At 39.6% G+C, this 15,646-nt stretch overlaps 3 protein-coding genes across 6 annotated transcripts; all 3 read left to right on the plus strand.

Annotated features, from left to right (window-relative positions):
- Positions 1–662: 662 nt before the first annotated feature.
- On the plus strand, positions 663–11,631 carry LOC147143644 (uncharacterized). The gene is made up of 10 exons (XM_086037780.1): positions 663–805; positions 1,685–1,942; positions 2,372–2,656; positions 3,097–3,207; positions 3,519–3,606; positions 9,307–9,440; positions 9,637–9,900; positions 10,196–10,480; positions 10,841–10,951; positions 11,331–11,631. The coding sequence occupies exons 1-10, from the start codon at positions 694–696 to the stop codon at positions 11,420–11,422; spliced, it is 1,740 nt and encodes a 579-aa protein (XP_085893906.1). The 5' UTR covers positions 663–693; the 3' UTR covers positions 11,423–11,631.
- LOC147143645 (H-2 class II histocompatibility antigen, A-D alpha chain-like) lies at positions 4,108–9,021 on the plus strand. 4 transcript variants are annotated; one of them, XM_086038809.1, is made up of 5 exons: positions 4,108–4,222; positions 6,563–6,675; positions 6,774–7,034; positions 7,349–7,630; positions 7,717–9,021. In XM_086038809.1, exons 2-5 carry the CDS (start codon positions 6,618–6,620, stop codon positions 7,845–7,847), a joined length of 732 nt encoding a protein of 243 aa, XP_085894935.1. In that variant the 5' UTR covers positions 4,108–4,222; positions 6,563–6,617; the 3' UTR covers positions 7,848–9,021. The 4 variants fall into 4 exon arrangements, with proteins under 4 accessions (XP_085894935.1, XP_085894937.1, XP_085894936.1 ...); XM_086038811.1 differs by lacking the exon at positions 6,563–6,675 and having other exon boundaries at positions 4,146–4,222; positions 6,915–7,034; XM_086038810.1 differs by lacking the exon at positions 4,108–4,222 and having other exon boundaries at positions 5,852–6,675; positions 6,915–7,034.
- Positions 11,632–13,051: 1,420 nt separating the features above from the next.
- On the plus strand, positions 13,052–15,586 carry LOC147143646 (H-2 class II histocompatibility antigen, A-U alpha chain-like). Its single transcript, XM_086038813.1, has 4 exons — positions 13,052–13,148; positions 13,242–13,499; positions 14,587–14,868; positions 14,951–15,586. The coding sequence occupies exons 1-4, from the start codon at positions 13,091–13,093 to the stop codon at positions 15,079–15,081; spliced, it is 729 nt and encodes a 242-aa protein (XP_085894939.1). The 5' UTR covers positions 13,052–13,090; the 3' UTR covers positions 15,082–15,586.
- The last annotated feature ends 60 nt before the right edge of the window (positions 15,587–15,646 follow it).

The raw sequence follows: 15,646 nt of genomic DNA on the forward strand, positions 1-15,646 counted from the left end.
TGCGACCCCCTACTTGACATCAACTTGAATGTTAGTGAGATCCCCCCCTTTTATGCCGTGTCTTTGTCCTGTTTTTTAATCACGTATGGGTTACCATAGCTCAGCCTCATAACAGCTTTTGGCAAAACATAATACTTTAGTGACACCAAGTGGAAGGAAAAGGTAATGTATCGTATCCTGTCACTCAGTCTCAGTCGTGTCTTTTTCAAAACTTGCCGCGAAGAGAAAGTTGGTGATGAGAACAGCCAATTCCAAGACAATCAGGAGACAGAATGTTTTTGTTAAACACAGGGGCTCCCCAACATGTCTTGAATGCAGTGAAGTAATCACAAGTATTATTAATAAAGAGTGAGAAGACGGGATAAGTGTACTTCTTTTGTATACTTGCACCCTTTTATAGTGGAATACTGGATGCGGTCTAGTCAGACCTAGACTCGATCTCCAGTGGTCCCCACAGAAGGTGAGTTTGAAACCCCAGCCGTAGTGTAGAAAATGAGAAAACCAGCGTCTTTACCCACGCAAAATTGCAGAAATCGTTGCCATCTACAGGCGAGAAAGCACAATTGCGGTCTTTGAAGGTGGAACGCAGAGCTAATCAGACCGGGATGCGACAGTGAAGCCAACTGCAGCCTTGTCGCTGCAATTTCTAGACTGGTGGGTTTTTTTCACTCTCATTACTGAAATGCCACAGTCATGAGTATCAACTTCAGCTGTTGCGGCTTCACTTTCGGTTTATTACAAATTGTGCTGCCTGCCATGCATATCCTCTCATCGCTGTGTATTTGCCTGTTATTTTACGATACAGGTGAGTGCATTTCAAATACACGACCGAATTTTGTGGAAATATAAATGTATACGTGTGTGTGGGGTGTGTGTGTGTGGGGGGGGTGGTGGGCGTGTGCGTGCGTGTGTGCGTGTGTGTGCGTGTGTGTGTGAGTGTATAAGTGTGTGTATATGTATATGTATATATATATATATATATATATACATGCACATAATTTTTTTCAGGCGGTACTCTTATGAGTACCAGGAGAGGTACTTACTAGTGGTCCAATGGATCACATAAGTCACGGTTCGGTTCGCTCATGGATTTTGAGTCACGGATCGGATCGTTTTTTTTTATATAAAAATAGATAAATATAACTTTGTCTTCATTTATTTTATAAAACGCTTTTGCCCATGAAAAAAATCAACTCCTAATGTCTAATATGGACGCTTAGGATTTAAGAACACAATTTAACGCAATTTTGTAAGTGGTACAGTGTATACATTTCAAGGTATCCTGCCAGACATTTTGAGCTGAATGTTTTCTTACAATTATTAGGCAAACGTGTTGTTATAAATTAAATGAAGACAAAGTATTATTTTTATTTTTTTTCAGAATGAAAAAGACTTGAAGTCAGGGGCTGGGTGGCACAGGCCCACCCAGACTGACAGACTGCCCACCCAGTGATGTTCATAAAAAATATATATACTTTTAAATTTTTAATAAATTACTTTAGAATTTGTAACACTTATCTCAATTTTTTTCATTTTCTTATTTTTACATGAATGGTGTTTCCACATTACAGACATCAGATTAATGTGAAAATGAAAAAAAATTCCAAAATTGGAGATAAGTGTTTTTCACAGGACTATGACGATATATTTGTTAAGGCACCAACTTTTGCTTTTTACGTTACAGATGCTCAATATGGCCGTGGTCAGCTGCAATGCCAGGGGACCTCCAGTGATGATGCGGTTGTTGTGGAGAAAATCCTCTTTAACAAGATGCTTTTGCTCGAATACAACAGTAGCTTGGGGAAGTTTATTGGCTACACAGACGTAGCAAAGGAATTTGCACACATTCTCAACACAGACCATTATTTGAAAAAACAACAACAAAATCTAAGAAAATGCAAGTCATGGATCTCACGTGCATATGACACCTTAACACAGAAAGGTGATCTGTTTTAACCTTTAGATTATATGATAAGAAACACAGGGACATATCAATCAATCAATTATTCAATCAACCAATCAATCCATCAATCGGGGGTTTGGCTAGATTACTTAGATTGTATTTTTGACTTTTTGTAAGTGTACTCTGAGGGAAAACCTACTTTTCTGTTCCAGCTAAAAAATAGAGGCTAATATGAGTTTGACATGACAGAACCCCATCAAAAAGGTTTGGGGTGAACTCCAGCCGTGATCGTGTGTTAACAATGCCCTCTCTCAGGTTTACCTGACCTCAGTCACATGTTGTGGTCTTCTGAGTGAAAGCTGCAATAGGGAGATTCACTTCTTCTTCTCCATGTGTTCTGATACATCTCAGTTCTGCAATTCAACATTATTTCATTGTAACTTTTGAAGTTTTCCTCCATTTCCGCAGTTGAGCCCAAAGTCCGACTGCGATCAGCCAAGGCGGCGGTGGACAGCGAGCATCCAGCTGCCCTCATCTGCAGCGTGTACAACTTCTATCCAAAGGATATCTTGGTGACGTGGCTCAAAAACGGCGAGCAAGTTACATCTGAGGTGACATCCACTGAGTCGCTACCAAGTGGCAACTGGCTCTATCAGAAGCACTCGCACTTGGAGTACACGCCGACGCACGGGGACACAATCAGCTGCGTGGTGGAGCACGGCAGCCTCCAGAAGCCGAGGATTTATGACTGGGGTACGTAGATAGGTCACATCCCACTCCGGGTGTGAGTACTAAGATTAAGATGAGGCGAATGCCACTGAAATTGACCATTGTAAAAAAATTACAGATGGCGACTTCGCCAACCACCAAGTAATGCACTGCAATGGAAAAACTGTGGGCATGTTTTTAGGAGGTTGTTGTGTATTGTAGGAAACAGATTACATTAGTGGCCCTTAGAAGAGAAATTGAATAAGTATCTTGATATATTTTTAAGTGGAACGAGTCTTGTTGGTCTGATTCAATGCACTTGCAACTTTGTATATCAAAACCGATTTTCCGATTCAAATCGTTTTTGGTACACCGTTAACAGACCTTACAGTACGTGACATACAGAATACTGTATACCTAACTTGACCTCAGTTGAATCAACGTCAATGGTTCGGCTGTCAATAATGTGATGGTGATATTTTCAGAGCCCATGCCAGAGTCTGAGAGGAATAAGATCATATTGGGAACAATGGGGCTGATCGTGGGTCTGGTTTCTTTATCTGGTGGCCTGATATACTACAGAAGGAATGCACCTGGTAAGTGATTCATGCAAATGAAGGTGAAAAATTGTACTTTAGATGGACTTGGTCCAAGTGATCAGATTTTATTTCTTGTTACTACTAGTGGTAATAACATTTTCATTATTTTCTTTCTGACTTCCTGGACTCCTATTTGATATCGTAACCTTGTACGTTGTGTAAAGTAAAATTTACTGCACATGAGAGTAGCTGCATCAATTAATTATTGTAATTCAACAGATTTGTTTTTCACATTTTGAACAGAAATCTATTTGAGATGATATTGTACACCAGCTGAAGCTGTGATTATGTCTATTTTTTCTTTCCAGGACATGAGAGAGTGTCGACAAGTGTTGACAGAAGGGACGTGCAGTCAGAAGGGGGAGGGGAGGCAGAGATTCATCTGCCCCACCAAGAGTAAAATAAAAAGTGTTCATGTTTGTTACAGAGCTAACTATTGTAGTGTTGATGTATTTTTTAAAGGGGAAAAAACACCAATTGCTGTATTTATGATCACTCGAAAAAAAGTATAAATGCCTGTAAATAAAAGCTGAACTGCTTGATGTCTTGAATTTCTGTCATACTTGAATGTTTTCAATTATTAGCACAAGTTAAGAAATTGGTCTCATTTGCTGTTACTATTTTTGGAGAGAGCAGTATACTTTAATGTTTTTTTTTTTTTTAGGGGTGATGTTTTTTGCAGTCATATTTGTAATGTTGCATTCCACCACCACAAACACTTAAAACATGGACACGTGACATTTGTTTGTGAGAGATACCCCTTTAAAAACGTTCCGAACATCAAGGTCAGTACAACATGTTTGGTAGCTATTTTTTTCACTCGCGTAGAACGCTACAATATTTACAGTAAATAAGATCCAGATTATAAGAACATGAGAAACGTTGCTTTGAATCCATGACTAAATTGCCACACCTAAAAGTGTCAACTACGCTATTGTGGCTTCACTTGTCTTTCTTGACACCATGCATATTTTTCCACCATTGTGTTTTTGCCTGGTGTGGTTCCATGCAGGTGAGTGTATTTTAAAGACTACAGAATTTTGTGTATTTTGAAGTAAAGGACCAAAGTAGGTAACCAGTAGGCTACCAAACAGTATTCAAAAATGGTGGAACGCAACAAAGAAAGCTGTGATTTGGACCATTTCAACTGGTAGATGTTTTTTTATTTAACCTATTTTAAACATGCATAGCCTGTGTTGTTTGATACTCTGTCATTACATTGACCGCCCTCTGCTGCGGGACACTACAGTTAAGCTTAGTTAAGTACTAAGTTAAGTGCTTAATGACATTTTTGTTAGACCCCAGCGATTAAAAATAGCCAAATGTGCCGGGCACCCCAGAAGCAGTGAAACAGACCAAAAGTTCACAACATTAATTTTAATGAGAACCTGAATTCATATAATGGTCGAGTGCATGAGTGTCCAAAGGAGGAAGTCTAGAGATGGAGAGCATAGAAAGTGGTTAACAGTTGATCAAGTAACACGAGTTCTGCAGGAATAACCAAGTTGAGTAGCATAAACTTGAGATTCGAGCGCACGGCAGCTTCAAACTAACTACAACGGCCAGCGTTCAGGCACTGGTTGCTTGTCCTCAGCAGGCTTTTGAAGGCAGCCGTCTTGATTGAAGGCGGCTGCAGCTGGGCTGATTAGAATCCTCCCCACCTGTGCTGGCTGAAGCCTGGCTCAGCGGTGAGGAGGAGGGGCAGGGATCCTTGCCGTGACGTGGCACGACAATTTGGCTGGATGTGTGCACTGTACCAGGGCCGAGGAGCGACACTGGGATGTGAGGAAGAGACAGGCAAGACCTCTCTCCAGTGAGGGGACAAGGGGATAAGCAGGCTCTAAATGGCCGGCTGCAGTGCGTTCTGTGTGACCCAAAGCACCTCTGAAGTGCGGTGCTTTTTCCCTCTCTGCCTTTGGGGGTGCTCTCTGGACCGGTGCTGGGCAAATTGATCTCAGAGAAGTGCACTGAAGTGACATATCTTGGCTGAGAAACAAAATGTCACAAGCAGCTAAGTTTAGCCTGTGTCATCAGTGAAAGTTAGGCGAGTCTTTACCGCATATGTATGTACAAGCGCACATCATATGCATTTTTTTTTTTCAAAATCAGAGCCATTTATTTCTAAGGATAATATAAAATCAGTTTGAAATGATAAACTGCCTTAGGATCATATTTTATGGTATTTTTACAGTGTAAACTATTAATACAAGCAATTCTAAGGTGCATCAGTTTCACATGGTTTTTCGGGGACGTCATAGGGATAAACCTTAGGCAGAATGTCAAACTTGTTCACTCATTTGAAAGGCCATCATGTTTTGATGAATATCAGTGAAGCATGAAAATACAATGAAGTGCCACACAAATGCATCTTCCTGGGGCATTTAAATAGCCTCTCGTGGGCTCTTTATATAAAACCAAAGCAATAACAAATATCGTTGATGTTTATAAAGCACAATAATTCACACTGTTCAAACGGTTACTGTTGTACAAGTCAAACTAAAGGTTGCACTTTCTTCAAAAGAATACATCGATTTAAGATGTTTCATTTTATATTCATTTACCCATTAAATCAATCAATCAATCAATCACATTTTATTTATATAGCACTTTTCATACATAAAAATGCAACTCAAAGTGTTTTAAAACATTCAAAGCAAAACATTAAAAAAAAAATTATAATAAGAAATAAATAGATAATTAGAAAAAGAAAAAAAAAATCCGTTCATGCCCTCCCTCCCAACAAACCCAAGACAGATATCCATTAGTGCATCAGCAATCATTCACACACACCCACACAAAGTGCACAACCTGATAAAATGTGTTAAAAAGACATGACAAGGCACAGAGAAACCACATGAGGAAAGGGTACCCAAGGGGAGCTCTCCGCGCCGAGGGGAATGACAGCCCACGGCCACAGGGGCGCCACCACCGTAGGGGCCCGGATTAGACAGGCGGACCCCACACAAAGTGTAGAGGCCGCCGGCCACCCAGACCCAAGGAGTCCCTGCGATGACAGCCCCCGCGGGAAGGGCAGCCACCCCTCCCTCAAAGCGGAGGCCCCCCCATGAGGAAACACTGGAGCTAAAAGCTGACAACGGCAGAGAGCAACAAAACTAAAAGACAGAACAGTAGTATAGTCTAAGAACTAAAATAAGTAAGATAAGATAAAAAAATGACCTTCAATCAAAAGAAAAGATAAATGATTTAAAAGTTGTTGGAAGCCAAACTAAAAAGGTGTGTCTTGAGCTTCCTCTTAAAAATCTGTTCCTCCATCTAGACAAAATCCAGTACATAATTTACAAGTTTAATAATGCGGAAGTTGTTGTGCCTTTCAAGTTTCATTGCCTTTCAGGTATTTCTTTCGCTAGTGATTCATCATTGAGTTGAAGATTATTTTCAGTTTGAATATGAAGCTCTCTACTTCCATAATCCTGATACTGAAATGCCTCAGCACTTGTTCACAAGGTAAGAATTAAATTAACATGTTTTCATGTGATATCTTAATACAAATGGTAGAATGTTCTTTTAAGAGATGATGTGACGCAGCAATTGTTATGTTTCAGTTCTTGTCAGAAGCTGGATATCCCTAACCTGTTCTGCCAACACACATTCTGAACTGTTGACGGACAACGGCAATGAGATTGCATATATGGATTTCAGCAAGGAGGAACTCATTTACACTGTTCCCAAATTTATTATTTCAGATCCAAGTACGTTGGGAAAGTATGCTACTTCATTCAAATACGCAGAAAGAGACAGCGAATTCTGCCAAGTTGTTTTGACGCAATTAAAAGAAGCTGCCAAATATCCAGTGGACATAGAAGGTAAATTGTGTTCTCTTTTTTTACGCTTTCAGTAGAGGAAGTTGAATACCCTCAAGATCACTAATTTCAAATATATAAATGAGTTGCCTTGTGCATGGAATGTGCTATATGAATAAAGTTGCCTTGCCTTGCATACGTCACTGTAACTTCATGTCAGGCTGGTCTTTTTGGAAAAGGTGTTACACTAATACCATAAAAAAAATAAAAAAAACAGAACGAAAAGACTACTTATCATGGTCCAAATACTTCTGTACCTAACTGTAATAGTATTAATGTGTCCAATGATAATGTCTTTTCCACTCTGCCCACTCCAGACCCCCCACAGACCGTCATCTACTTTGCAGATGAGCTTCAGCCGGATCAAGAAAACACCCTGATCTGCTTTGTGGATCAGTTCTTCCCACCCAACATCAAAGTTAACTGGACCAGGAACGGCATTGGAGTGTCAGAGGGGGTGTTACTCAGTCGATATTACCCAAAGGAGGATGACACATTCTACCAGTTGTCAACATTGACCATCACGCCAAAGGAAGGGGACATTTATGGTTGTACTGTGAACCACTCATCTTTGAGCAGGCCAAAAACCACATTTTTGGGTAAATATTTTCATTTATTCTAATACTGAAGTGATAAAAAGAGCACATTTGTGCAATAAAGTTAATTGTGTCTCTCAATGTCACAGAGGTGGAGTTCAGTCATCCTGGCGTTGGACCAGATGCTTTGTGTGCCGTGGGACTGACTGTGGCGTTATTTGGAGTGGCATCTGGAGTCTTTTGGGTAGTCAAAGGACGCTATGCAACGCCTGTTTTGTGATTATAGCTTCCATATTCATGAATAAAATGTTAATCTTTTCAAATCAGATATCCTCCAACAGTTGAACTTTGGGAGAGATGTAATAGCAGTCTGGTATAATAATTATGAATTTACATTGTTCTCCCATGCATGGGGCGAGGGGGGGGATGTAATAGTATATAAAATGTAAAATAATCGAATGTAATAATGTAAAACGGGTTCCCTAGTAATTCAGGCTTAGAGTACACAAACCAAATATGAGCAACTTCTAAATGGCTTAAAAAAACAAAATGAAGGTTTTGGACAAGTGGGCCAAAACATTTCCACAGAGATGTGAAAGACTAATTGCCAGTTATAGAAAATGCTTGACTTCAGTTGTTGCAGCTGAGGGTGGCCCAACTACGTAAAAAAAAAAAGAGAAATCAAATACATCCTCATGGCATACAGTGCCATGTAACAATGGTACCCAACCACTGGACCACATAGGTTTTTTTTTTTTTTAAATTAAAAAAAATTTAAATGATGTGCTTGGGGAACCGGCGGCACGGTGGTCGACTGGTTAGCACATCCGCCTCACAGTTCAGAGGTCGTGGGTTCGATCCCGGCTCCAGCCTCCCTGTGTGGAGTTTGCATGTTTTCCCCGTGCCTGCGTGGGTTTTCTCTGGATACTCCGGTTTCCTCCCACATTCCAAAAACATGCATGGTAAGTTGATTGGACTCTCTAAATTGCCCCTAGGTGTGATTGTGAGTGCGGATGTTTGTCTCTGTGTGCCCTGCGATTGGCTGGCAACCAATTCAGGGTGTCCCCCGCCTACTGCCCGAAGACAGCTGGGATAGGCTCCAGCACGCCCCGCGACCCTTGTGAGGATAAGCGGTATAGATAATGGATGGATGGATGCTTGGGGAACCTGCACCCGTGTATGACATTACCCTGCGGGGTTGAAGGGAAAAGGTAGTTTTAAGGTCTTCTTTTTCAGCTCTCAAAATATTTTTATCAACGACTGTTGTTTTCATTGATCGAGCTGTTTGGTAACCGCTTGTTACACCAGTCTGCACTTACAAAATGGTTATACTGGCACTGTGGCTTTTATATTGGTAGCACAGCTAACTAGTTTAGATGTACTCTACAGAGTAAAAAATGCCTATTACTTTTGGTCTCATAAAAAAACAAACTGTAAATAAAATATGTAATTTATCTCTTGTCTGGAATTTATTTGGTCTAACTGTTATTTTTTGGGGGGGGTGTACTGGAAGTGTTTTTTTTTTTGTTATTGTTGTAATTTGCACTTTTTTATTACAGTAACCTATGTTACATTCCCCTGCCAACATTATCTATTACTTGGAAAAACATGTACACATTTGTTTATGAGCGATACACCTTTAAAACATTAAAAACATCAAGGCTAGTACAACTGGTTTGGTGGGATTTTTTTTTTCATTCATTTAGAACGGTAATGCATTTACGGTAAATGTGATCCAGACTATACCAACACGAGAAGCCACGCCCTAAACTGTCAACTTTCAGATGGATTGGCTTCACTTTCTGTTTTCTTCCAGTTGTCGCCATGCATATCCTCTTATCACTGTGTTTTTGCCTGGTGTTTTTCCACGCAGGTAAGAGCAATTTAAATACAATATAGAAGTTTGTGTGTTTAATAAATGTGTATCCATCACAATAAGTATGCACGAGTCAATGTTCATCTTGACAAATTCAACATGATTTAAAACTACCTCTAAGATTGAAATGATTGTTTTCTTCATTCTATTGGTGATTCTTTTAAAGGCACTGATTTTGGCTTTTATGTTACAGACACTCAATATCTCCATAGTCAGCTGCATTGCCATGGGAGCTCCAGTGATGGTCATGATGCGTTTGTTCTGGATAGAGTCTACTATAACAAGATGCCTTATCTGGAATTCAACAGCACTGTAGGAAAGGTTACTGCCACCACAAAGACAGCAACGAAAGTTGTGGATATTCTCAACACGGACTTTTATTTGAAAGGCATAAAAGAAACTTTAGAAGAGTGCAGGACATGGATCATACGTGCATATGACATTTTAGCACAGACAGGTAATCCAACCATTAGATTATATGATAAGAAGCACTGGGATATACTCCTTAATCAATCAATTAATCAATCAGGGGCTCATCAGGGGAATTCCAATGACGATCACGTGATAACAATGCCCTCTCTCAGGTTCTAGTGACTTCTGACCTCACTGTCGCATGTTACTGTATGTTCTTCAGAGTGGAAGCTGCAAAGGGGAGACGATTCACTTCCTCTTCTCCATGTGTTCCAACACGTTTCAATTCTGTAGTTCATCATTATTTATTGTCAGTTGTGATGTTTTTTGCTTTTTCTCAGTTGAGCCCAAAGTCAGACTGCAATTAGCCAAGGGGGCGGCGGACAGCAAGCACCCAGCGACCCTAGTCTGCAGCGTGTACAACTTCTATCCAAAGGATATCTTGGTGACGTGGCTCAAAAACGGCGAGCAAGTTACATCTGAGGTGACATCCACTGAGTCGCTACCAAATGGCAACTGGCTCTATCAGAAGCACTCGCGCTTGGAGTACACGCCGACTCACGGGGACACAATCAGCTGCGTGGTGGAGCACGCCAGCCTCCTGAAGCCGAGGATTTATGACTGGGGTACGTAGATAGGTCACATCCCACTCCGGGTGTGAGTATTGATTGGATTAAACACTGGCTGAACGCGACTAAAGTGGACCATTGTGGAAAAAATTACAGTTGGCGACACTAAGCGATGTGCTGCAATGGAAAAACTGCAGCTCTGTATCAAGAAATTAAAATTGTATGGGCAGCCATCCCATTGGACACATTGGAAAATGTTACCCAACGAGTAGTTGACCTTATACATATTGTAAATGTCTAGAAGTTAATGGCATATATCGCACTTGACCTCAGGAGAATGACGTTCAATAGTTCAGCTTCAACAGATAACCTATGTTAAGTATGTCAATAATGTGTTATGGTGGTACATATTTCCAGAGCCCATGCCGGAGTCTGTGAGGAATAAGATCATATTGGGAACAATGGGGCTGATCGTGGGTGTGGTTTCTTTATCTGCTGGCCTGATTTACTACAGAAGGAATGTGCCTGGTAAGCGATAATAATAACAATCTGATACCGTGGCAGTCATTTTGGCATGGATTGATATAGAGTTCGATCGGATCAGACCATTCCCTACTTTAGGCTGGCACGGCCCAAGTGATCAGAGGTTTTATTTCTTGTCACTACTACAATATACTACGACAATAACATTTACTTTATTTTCATTCTGACGTCTGGAAACTGATATGCTATTTCAACCTTACATGCTGTGTGAAGTTAAATTGACAGGAAATTAGAGTATCTGCATCAATGAATTGTGGTAATCCGAACAAAACAGCTTGTTTTTCCCATTTACAACAGCAATCTATTAGATGATATCAAACACTAGTTGATTGTTTGTGTGATATTGTCTATTTTTTCTTTCCAGGGCAAGAGAGGGTGTTGACAAGTGGTGATAGAAGGGATATGCAGTCAGGGGAGGGACGGGAGGCAAACACTCACCTGCACCATGAAGAGTGAAATAACAACAACAACAACACATTAATAATAATCATAATAATGTTTATGTTCATTTCGATGTTAGTTCTCTGGTCTGTTTTTATCACTTTTTCTTAATATTCATCAGCACCCCCTCTAAGTCAAAGTTGGGCAACAAAACGAGGTGCTTTTGGTTTCTATTTCACTTTTCTTGTGTTTAAAAAATTTAAATTAAAAGCCCAAATTTGCAACTCTTTTTGTGTTTCGCCGTTTTTGTTTACGGCCATTACAGGCCACATTAAAGCATGACAATCCCATCGAACAGTGGTCCGTTTCACAAAGCAGGTTCATCAAACTCTGAGTCTAATCCTGAAGTCTGAGTTGATCTACTCTTGAGATTACTCCCTAGGCATGTTATCTATAGTTTTCATGGCACTTACTTTTTTCAAGGTCTTTCAACACACTTTAAATGGAAGTCAAGCCAAACATATTTTTTTTCAAGAATATGTTCTATGTAAGCCCACTAGTTGAAACAAGGCATTCTGATAAAAATTGCATTTGTGGAATAAGAGTTAATCCACCCGTTTCAGCCATCTCAGGGGGCGGCCATTTTGTCACTGAAAATGACATCACAACTACTCAGGGCTCAGGTAACGACCAATCACGGCTGACCTCCTTTCTGAAGATGAGCCGTGACTGGTCGTTACCTGAGCCCTGAGCAGTTGTGATGTCATTTTCAGTCGACAGAAGTGACAAAATAGCCGCGTCCTGAGATGGCTAAAAAGGGCTGGATTTTGCTGCTTAACTCATATTCCACAAACGCAATATTAATCAGAATGCCGTGTTTCAATTAGTGGTCCCGCTGGGAACATATTTAAAATGAGACTGACACATTCAAAAACATTTAATATGCTGAGAGAGAGCCACAACAAAAATATTGTGCTATCAGTGTAAATGTTCCAACCCCTGTTTACAGTAAACCAATCCTGTTTTTTCCAGACTAAGTTATCATCTCACAATATACAGTACATCAATTAACAATGCCAAAAGAGGTGCATTATGAAATAAACGTACAGCTGTTGCTGTAAAAACCCATAAACACAAAAACACATAATTTTGCAAGATGGGTTTGAAATAAACATATTTATCATACTTTGTGGTATTTTCACTGTGTTCTAACTGTAATTATAGGCAATTCTGAACATTACCCACGTTTTTTCACTATCTGCACGAGGGCTCGACCTCTGTCTGTTGAGATCACGGTGGATTACTGTATGTAATATGATGATGATGGAAATACGGGGAAGTGCTGCATAAACGCAAGTTACTGTGTCTTTTAAATAGCCTCTCATAGGTTCCTCAGATTAAAACCAAGCAATAATAAATGCCGTTGATGTTTGTAAACCATAATACAGTAATTCATACAGTTCAATTGGTTACTATTGTGCCTGTCTGCATCCTTCAATTCTTAAAAAAGGCAAACTATGGATGTTGCACTATATAGATTCAAGATGTTTCAGTTTTATTTTGAATTCAGTCACTCATTAAATCTGTTCTTCCTGTGTATACCAAAACAGGTTGATAAACCTGATTTACAACATTAATTACACGGAAGTAGTTATGCTCACAGCACATTTGATGTGAAGCTACATTGCCTTTAATATATTTCATTCGCGACTCAACATTGAGTTGAAGATTTGCAGTTTAAATATGAAGCTCTCCATTTCCATAATCCTGATGCTCCACTTCCTTGTCACTTGTTCACAATGTAAGAATTACATTAGCACATTTTCATTTGATATGTTAATATAAATGGAAGCATGTTCTTTTAAGATTTGACACAGCATTTGTTATGTTTCAGTTCTTGTCAGGACTTGGATTTCCGTAACCTGCGCTGCCAACACACATTTTGAAGTGTGGACAGACAACGGCAATGAGTTGGCATATACCGATTTTGACCGGCAAGAGATCATTTACACTGCTCCCAAATTTCTTGGTTTGGATCAAAGTACGTCAAACAATATAGTTTCATACAGAAGATCAACCAGAAACATCGCAATGTGCCAGAGGGTTTTGGTGTTTGCAGAACATGATGTTAAATATCCAGCAGACATAGAAGGTAAATTGTTGTTTTTTTTAAACCTCTACATTCATACGGTTATCTCTGAAATTATTAGGACAGTGGCAGATGTTTTGCCATTATACAACAATGCCGTTGTTAAAACAATTTGGTTGAAGAGAAGCCTTTAAGGCTTTTTACAGCCCCATTAAAGCTTCAATTTCTATCGCTCCAACATATTCCATCGCTACAATATATTAGGGCTGTGCAGACTTTGAAAGAGAGTAAGTAAAGTGCATGGTAATAGAATGCAATACAACTCTAAGATCTTAAATAAAACTAGGATGGTCTTGCCTTCCATCCCTTGTTTGACAAAAGCTGCCAACTTCTTAAGTGGATTTGTTTGATATGCGGCAATGGACCCAGTTCCACCATTCCTGAATCCAGAAAAATGCACTCTGGCTGGTTAAAAATGGGTTTTCCCATGTCTGTTTTTAGATATGACATCATCTTTATCGCCTCGTTTTTAATTGAGAATTTGCGTGCAGTATTTTGATGTTTCTGCAGGTAAAGCGGGATGAGTCAACTTTGACCCCCACAAAGTTTTGAAAAGTAGGTTGCTTCTTTGTATCGACATAACTCGTGTAGGTTTGAGGTATTTGAGGTCATGCAAACGAAGTTCCATCCAATTTGCACAATGCCGAAGAGGATAATACGGTGTGAAAATTTTGAATCATTTTATCATTTAATAATTCATGTAATTAACTAGAATTATGATTTGTCTGCTCGTGACATCATACACTTTCTTCTGGTGGCTCTTCTTTATAATTCCATCTACATTTAAGGAAACTGTGAAGCCTGAGGGTCTCAGTTTCATTCATTTTGTTAAAAACTGATCAGTCATTCTACTGTTTTAAGGTTAAAAACAAGGAATCATTTTTGCCCTCTTTCTGAAATCTTTAAATCTGAAATGTTAACCTCCTTAATTCTTAACATACTGACAAAATTGATCTTGCTGATCTTTTTTTTTTTCCGTTAACGAAAATGTTTGTTCAATTTTAGTTTTCGCTATTTTATTCGTTTTCATGAACTATAATAACCTGTAATGTGTCGAATGATGATGCCTTTTCCAATCTGCCCCCTCCAGACCCCCCACGGAGTGTCATCTATTTTGCAGACGAGCTTCAGATGGATCAAGAAAACACCTTGATCTGCTTTGTGGATCATTTCTCCCCACCCAACATCCAAATTCACTGGACCAAAAATGGCATTGAGGTGTCAGAAGGGGTGTCACACGGTCGATATTACAGCAATGAGGATGTCACATTCCACAAGTTGTCAACACTGACATTCATACCAAAGGAAGGGGACATTTATGGCTGCACTGTAGAGCACTCAGCCTTGGACAGGCCAAAAACAACATTTTTGGGTAAATATTTTCATTTATTCTATTACTGAAATGAAACAAGTTTGTGCAATCAATAAGTTCATTGTGTCTTTCAACATCACAGAGGTGGAGTTTTGTCACCCTGGTGTTGGACCAGATGTATTCTGTGGCATGGGCCTGACTGTGGCGTTATTTGGAATCGCATCTGGAGTTTTTTTTGGAGTCAAAGGACGCTATGCAAGACCTGTTTTGTGATTATAGTTTACATATTAACAGATAAAACATGCAGCTTCTTTAAATCATACCTTCCAAAAAAGACAAAGTCAAATGCCAATCCCAGTATAGGTTTATTCATGTTCTGTGTTTTGTGGATTTGGGTTTTGATTAGATCTTAGTTTTGTCATGTTTTCCTTGTGTTATCTGTCATCAAGTTATTATGTTCCCCTGTGTTTGTCAACCGGGTTCCTTGCGTCCTACCTATGACTCCCACAGCCACTTGTCTTGTCCAGGTGTTCCTCGTTGTCTCGTTAGTTTGCTTGTATTTAGTTCGCTGTCTCCTTTCAGTCTTTGTTGTGTAATTTCGCTTCGGTTTGTTGTTCCTGTCAGTTGTCATGCCTAGTAAGCTAGTGTGTGTAATTTGAACACATTTGCACTTTCATTTGGTTAGGTTTTTTTTTGTGTGTGATTCCAAAGTGCCTTGTTTTCCTTTCGCATTTTTGTAATTAAATACTTAAAAAAATAATAAAATACACAACCCTGAGGTTTTTCAATCAAATTAAATTGAAATATTAATGATCAAGCGCGGCCGTAAATCTTAAGA

The sequence above is a fragment of the Filicampus tigris genome, chromosome 8 (genome assembly GCF_054856515.1).
Source record: "Filicampus tigris isolate MCC_2025a chromosome 8, RoL_Ftig_1.0, whole genome shotgun sequence".
NCBI lineage: Eukaryota > Metazoa > Chordata > Actinopteri > Syngnathiformes > Syngnathidae > Filicampus > Filicampus tigris.

Coding starts and splice junctions, on each gene's coding strand:
- LOC147143644 (XM_086037780.1), top strand. CDS start 694: ATGAGTATCAACTTCAGCTGTTGCGGCTTCACTTTCGGTTTATTACAA. Junction 10,481..10,840: donor GCCGAGGATTTATGACTGGG/GTACGTAGATAG, acceptor ACATATTTCCAG/AGCCCATGCCGGAGTCTGTG. Junction 10,952..11,330: donor CTACAGAAGGAATGTGCCTG/GTAAGCGATAAT, acceptor TTTTCTTTCCAG/GGCAAGAGAGGGTGTTGACA.
- LOC147143645 (XM_086038809.1), top strand. CDS start 6,618: ATGAAGCTCTCTACTTCCATAATCCTGATACTGAAATGCCTCAGCACT. Junction 6,676..6,773: donor CCTCAGCACTTGTTCACAAG/GTAAGAATTAAA, acceptor GTTATGTTTCAG/TTCTTGTCAGAAGCTGGATA. Junction 7,035..7,348: donor ATATCCAGTGGACATAGAAG/GTAAATTGTGTT, acceptor TGCCCACTCCAG/ACCCCCCACAGACCGTCATC.
- LOC147143646 (XM_086038813.1), top strand. CDS start 13,091: ATGAAGCTCTCCATTTCCATAATCCTGATGCTCCACTTCCTTGTCACT. Junction 13,500..14,586: donor ATATCCAGCAGACATAGAAG/GTAAATTGTTGT, acceptor TGCCCCCTCCAG/ACCCCCCACGGAGTGTCATC. Junction 14,869..14,950: donor GCCAAAAACAACATTTTTGG/GTAAATATTTTC, acceptor TCAACATCACAG/AGGTGGAGTTTTGTCACCCT.